At 45.7% G+C, this 6,526-nt stretch overlaps 1 protein-coding gene across 1 annotated transcript in view; it reads left to right on the top strand.

Moving 5' to 3' along the window:
* The first annotated feature begins 2,191 nt into the window (after positions 1–2,191).
* The window catches only part of CFAP251 (cilia and flagella associated protein 251), a 66,727-nt gene continuing 62,392 nt past the window's right edge, over positions 2,192–6,526 (top strand). The window contains exons 1-2 of the mRNA XM_082667503.1: positions 2,192–2,562; positions 3,215–3,625. Of these exons, the coding sequence (XP_082523629.1) occupies positions 2,200–2,562; positions 3,215–3,625 (774 nt within the window). The 5' untranslated portion in view covers positions 2,192–2,199. The remainder of the gene's footprint in view (positions 2,563–3,214; positions 3,626–6,526) is intronic.

The raw sequence follows: 6,526 nt of genomic DNA, 5'->3' as shown, positions 1-6,526 counted from the left end.
ACTTTTTTTCTCTCTTCACCGTATCACAGTGTTTTATTTCCACAGTTCTTGCAGACCACTTTCTGTTTCAGAGGGCATCTGGCACATTCTACTGAGGCATGCTTGGGTTCTTCAGGCCTGGATTTGCTTGGCTTAGATGCAGATATCAGCTCGCCCTGATGGGAGTCAGTACTGGGTGTGCTTCCAGCCATGGGTGCTCGTGCTCGGCTGGAAAGCCTTCCTGTTGAGTGTCTGCCCCCAAACACCATGTACTCTAGCCGAATGTCCACGTGGATTTCCCCCCTTGTAGCCACAGACGTGCTGTGTTTACCAGTGTTTAAATTGTTTTTCTAATTCCACGTGTTTTCCAATCTTTTATAAGCCCTAGACTATAATAAACACAGCTTGCCCCATCCAGCAATCCCTTTTATTTTTTTGAGATGTATGCAAATGCAGCAACCAGCATTGGGGTATGAGGGTGGGGTGGGGATGGAGAGACTCATTCACATCCTCCTAAAATGATAGCAGCAGAGAGTCTTCTGCATCAGTGCCTTTGGCTGGTTTCCTGCAAGCCCCCCTGCTTCAGAAACCTCAGGATGGCCACGCAGGTGGGCTGTCTTTTGTGAGGTTCTAGTGGAGAGACACTTGGAGGTGGAATCATCCTAATAGATTTAACAAACTGGTTTGGCAGAAACGTTATGTGATAAGATAACGTAACCTATGAAACATTTAATCCCAGCTGGCTAAAATTTTCTGTACAACATCTAGTGCCCGGGCGAGGAGGTGGGGAGGACAGCTGTGTGCTGCACCAATGAGACCGGGAAATTTAGTTTGCTTTTGACAAAGATAATTTTATCAAACCGTTCGTACTTCTTCACATAACTTTGTCAAGTCTTCAGAAAGTCAGAGTTGCTAGGATTGGCCGCTGCAGCTTCTCATGGGATGGCACCAAGGGAAAACATGGGGGAGAGTGGGAGGGGAGGAGAGAGGTGAGAGGAAAGCCAATTTTACCTCCCAAGTCGCGGCGGCAGGGGGCGAGCTCGACCAGCTCCCCGCTCCCGCTCCCGCCGCTTTCTGGGCACGTGACCGCTGTCCAGCCTTCGTGCTTTACGGCCCGTCGCCTGCAGGCGGCAGCGATTACCATGGAGACGGGGCTTGGGTGGCGACCGTAACTAGGGAGCCCTTGGAGGAGAAAGCGGCGGCAGCTGGAGGCCGGGAGGTGGACAAGGGGTTCACGCGGCGGGAAGACCCCGGCCTTTGAGGACCAGGGTGGGCGCGCTCTGTGAGTCAGGGGCGGGGGCCTCTTGGGGGGCGCTCACCCCACCTGGGCTCGCCCTAGGGCAGCTCCAGGCAGACCTGAGCTGGAGGAAGGGTCCACGCCTGGGCTTTGTGCCCCCACGGACGCACACACCTGCTCCCCGCACCCCCCATGAGGAATGTGGCAAAGTTTGGCAGTCGGAAGAGGCTCTGTACTAAGGGCCCTAGACTTGAAATCTTAGCAATTTTTCAGATGGCGGAACTGAACATTGAGAGGTCTGCTTCTTACTCGCTGTATGATCTTGCATAAGTCACTTCACCTCTCAGAGCTTCAGACTCTTAAGTTTGCTGTAAGAAATAAACGAGAGAACATGCTAGGCTTTTTAACTTTCTAGACTGCTACCGTTTCTCAAGCACTCTGTGCTGCAGCTGGAGCATTTTACATATGTCATTTCATCTAATCTTCACAACACCCCCAGAATTTAGGGTTATCATTTTAATTTTGCCTGTGAGCAGATTTAGACTCCGAGGGGTAAAGTGACTTGCCCAAGGTCACAGAGCACCTGAGTGGTGGAACTGGGATTCAATGCCAGGAGAGGCTGACTGGAAAGCCAACACTTTTAACCGCTAAGGTACCTGCTTCTTCCCCTATTCGTATTATTAGAACTGTTGCTAATGCCTGGGTTATCATTTTGCTGCCTGTGGGAATATGAATAGATATACACTGAGTTAGAGGGCTCTAAAATTATCCTCAGAAAGATGAGGCCCGGGATCAATATTTTTAAAGATTTGAGACAGGCTTTCCCAGGAGTATGGCATTCTTTTTATTCCCATGGAAAGGAACAGAGCTGGTATTGCACATTTCATTGATGGGTTTGTGGACCAGGAAATCAAAATGGAAAACAGAGGGCCCTGCTGACTTTTATGCTCAAAATTTCTCTAGAGACATCTCCAAAGAGAAGAATGTCAGATGCAGAGGAAAACCCACTGGAAGAAACAGAAGAATATGGAGAAATAGAAATGGAAGAAGGAGAAGAAGAAGAAGAAGAAGAAGAAGAAAAATATCCAAATGATGAAGGGCTAGAAAATATGCAACAGGAATTAAAAGAAGATAACACATTAGCGTGGAGAGGGTCTCAGGAGGAGGGGGAAGCGGAGGGAGAGGGAGCGGAGGGGAAAGAAGAGGGGGAAGAATTTGGGAAGGAGGAGGAGGCAGGAGCACAGGAAGAAACCACAGTGAAGCCCCAAGAAATCACCAAGTCCATGATCAGTTTGGAGAGACTTACACCAACTGATTCCCAATCAATCTTGTCAGGAACACTCCCAGTAAGTAGGAATTTTCATTCATTCAATCATTCGTTTGTTCATTCATTCATTCCTAATCATTAATTGAATGCTTGTTACCCACTTACCTGCCAGGCTCTGTGGATATAAAACCAAGTAAGACACAATCCATTCTCTTAAGGAGCTCTAGGGTATGTAGGGAGGCAAACATTATAAAACTAAGTGCAGTGATTGAGAGGTACCTAGGAGATATGTATCTATATAAAGGCCACTTGACCCAGCTTGGAGGATGATCAGGGAAAGCTTCCTGGAGGAGGTGTGTACCAGGGCTGACTTAAAGGACAGGGGTTAGCTGGAGTGTGCTTGTCTAAACAGCCTGTAGAAATCACCTCTGGTCCAAGGAGAAGTGACTCTCTGTGGCTCTGTGGTGCTTTTGGAGGCCACCAGTGCCACTTAGAAGAATAATTCTGCTGTTGTGGGTCTGCTAGTAGGCCAAGGATAAACCTGACACACCCATGATTCATGTTATTTGAGTACAGAATGTCCCAGGCTCTTTTTAAAAAGTGCTTCATAATTCCGATGTGAGGCTAACACTAAGACTGGCTGATTAGGAAGAGAAAGGAAACTAAATGAGGGCATGTAGCAGCGTGTACTGTATTTGGAATCACAATCTCCTTTCTATTTCTTTTTTAAGAAAACCTATAGTGGTAGAGAGTCAAAGCATTCATTACAATCAGAGCTTTTGGAAACATTCGAACTTCCAAGCATGGCCTCGCAATTAGAGTTTCTTGATTTGGATCTAACCACTTCTGCGGGACAACAGCTTAGTTCCCCTGAAAAGCAGCCTTCGGGCGAGCTTGCAGAGAGAACCGACCAGAGGCCCCAAGATGAATTGGGACAAGAAAAGAGACACTTGGAACCAGAAAGGGGAGACTTGGAGCCAGAAAAGAGAGAAGGGAGAAAAGAAACAAGAGTATTATACGTAAATGAGAAAAAAGAAAAAGAATTCCAGCCCAAAGCAAGGATCCCTAAGGGGTCACTGGTCTCCACTGCCACCGAGGACATTTTGTTCCAAAAGGATGACGGTGCCAACGTGTATCCCTTGGTAAGTGCAACATGCTTTTAAATTTCCCCCAGTGTTTTGAGAGTATTGTGAAATAGGGGAATTTTATGCATATGGAAAAAAATACCACCAGAAAGCTCCTTTTTAAGCTAATCACAGACCCGTGTCTTTGTAAAGTTCAGTTTGGAGCTGTGGCTGGACATGTGTGACAGTATGTGGACAGGAACGCTGCATCTGGGTTCAGCAGCGTTGCTCTGCAGGCAGGAAATTCCACACGTGGTTTGTCCGTTGTATAGGACGCTGTTTTCTTGGGGGAGACTCAGAATCGACCTCTCCCCTTTCCCCTCTCTTCTCGCTCCGTCTGTCTCTCTCCCTCCCTTTCCCTCTCTATCTCCCACATCATGATACTCCTCCTCCATACCACCAATTCCTTGCCTTTCCCTCCTCTCCTCGCCTCTTCTGCTGTAACTGGCTTGATCCCTTTACCAGCTCCTAAAACCACCACAGGTTCCTAAAACTATCCATCCCAAGATAGACCAGTAAGTCAAAGGTCTGGAAAAAGTGAAAGCCACCGGGAAAAGCACCAGGCGGTCCAAAGGAGTCTGCCTTTGCTGCCGCTGACAGTGTTCCAGGGAGGCGCCATCTGCGAGGGTAAAAATATTATCATTTGCCAAGAGAAGGAAGAGGAGGGTTTTTTTTTTTCCCTTCTCCTTCTTTCTTCCTCCATCTGCTACTTTCTGAAAATTGTTTCCTAGGATTCATCTTTTTTTCTCCCCCCACCGTAGATTCATGCCTTTGGAAGATTTGTAAGTGATGGACTGTGTGTACTTAATGCAGTTCCTAACACAGAGCGAGCACTTGACAAGTGTTAACAACTAGGTGATGGTGGTGACGGTTGAGCTGGCGGTGGTGACGGAAGGATGCCGAGGGGGAAGTGCAGAGAACTGACAGCCTCCTTTCTGTAGATTTGGCTGACTTTGAGCAATGGAGTTAAAGGTTCAAGCTTGCAGTTGCTCAGTCTGAAAGAAAGAGTAATTGAGTTTATTTATTTATTTGGCCACACTGAGCGGCATGTTGGATCTTAGTTCCCCAATCAGAAATTGAACCCTTGCCCTCTGCAGTGGAAGCTCAGAGTCCTAATCACTGGACTGCCAGGGAAGTCCCAAGAATAATTGAGTTTTAGAGCCCATGAAGACATTTGTCTTGTTTAGCCAACTAACCAGAAATCAGGTAACGTCACTAATTAGAGCAAGCGATCTTTTTATCCAGGCCCCAGCTACCTGGACTTGACAAAAGCCACTGCACAGGTCTGGGCCCCCGTTAGCCTTGGACTCACCGCAGAACCAAACTTTCCTAGGCCTTCTCTCTTTGCAGGTTTGCTTAGCTCTTTGGGTGCGCCGTCTTTCTTTTTCCTTTCCTTTCGCCTTTATTGTTTCTTCTTTTTGTTAAAATGAATTAGTGCTCTTTATAAATAAAATATACAAAGGCAAAGATTCCTCTTCTCGAACATACTCCCATCCCAATCCCATTTTCCTGAGGTGACTACTGTTGCAGTTTGGTATAACTATCTCTCCAGACCTTTGTTGGTACATATATAAACATGTATCTGTGCGCACACACGCACACGATTTGTGTTTTTAGTTGTTCGTTTTTGCAGTGAGATATTCTGCATTTGTGCATAAATGTTTTTGCACTTAACATGTCTTAGAGGATTTTTTGTATCAGTGCGTGTATATCCACTTCCTCATTTTAAATTTGGCTGTTTCCTTATTGATGGCCATTCATGCTGTTTCTAATTTCTTGCTCTCACCAAAGGTGCTTCAGTGAGTGTGTGCCCCTCCATCTCTGTGCTCGCAGCATCCTCCTTTTCCTTTGGGCTCCCGCAGCTTATCCCAAAGGCCTGTAATAACTCGCAGTGCTCATGGTAAATAGACCTAACCGTGAATACCACCTCCAGCCAAGTAACAAGGTATCGTGTTTATGAGAAGGAATCATATAACTATCAAATACAGTGAAATCTGATTTTGACAATAAAGTTTTGTTTTCCAGATGACCATGTTTTAGAAGAAGATTGTTGTAAGAGGTGGCTGTCTCCATCATCGTTCGCCATGAGTGTTAAAACTAGTGCAAAATGCGATGAGTGTTAGTACTGTGTGATTTCGGTTAACGTGAGGGCTGCTCAAGCAAGGAAGTTCTGTTACTACTGAGTGAGGTCAGCCTAGTTTTGACCTTGAAAGAGGTTTACCTGGAGACAGGAGTCTAGTTAAGAGTGTTTTCTTTTTATAACTAATCTGTTAAATCTCAAAATAAATTTCCAGGACGACTATAAGGCCTTTTAGAATTAGCAGGTTTCCAAAAGAACCATCTCACTTAAAGAAATTGGCTCTTAAGAACCAGCCAGATATGAAATAGTTCCGTTCCTAGAAGTTGCAGCTTGAGGCAATTATGATTCCGTGATTCTACCACTCACACCCACACAATAAAAGACCTAAATATAAATATAAATTACAGCGAATGAGCAGATGGAATCAGGAGAGAATGGGGAATGAAGGGTGTAGGAGAGAGAAATCGGCCACGTTGCCCACTCTGTCTTGGGAGAAATATACGGTACATCAATTTAACCTTAAGTATCATTCAAAGATCAGAAAGGAAACTCACCAGATTTCATTTCTTTATTTTTTTTTCTTTCGGCCGTGAGGCATGCAGGATCTTAGTTCTCCGACCAGGGATGGAACCTGCGCCCCCTGCAGTGGCAGCTCGGAGTCTTAACCATTGGACCGCCAGGGAAATCCCATCACCAGATTTCATTTCTATGCTCCAATATAACCCACTGATTTTTGGTAACTAATCACTTAGCCATCACTTTAAATACTCTACCACATCAACCTTGGTTAAGTTTTTAAATAGACTTTATTATTTGGGAGCAGTTTTAGGTTTATAGAA

Source organism: Grampus griseus, assembly GCF_964374135.1.
Source record: "Grampus griseus genome assembly, chromosome: 12".
In the NCBI taxonomy this organism is placed as follows: Eukaryota; Metazoa; Chordata; class Mammalia; order Artiodactyla; family Delphinidae; genus Grampus; species Grampus griseus.
Note: the sequence above shows the minus strand (reverse complement) of the source record. Positions and strands in the feature narration are given on the sequence as shown.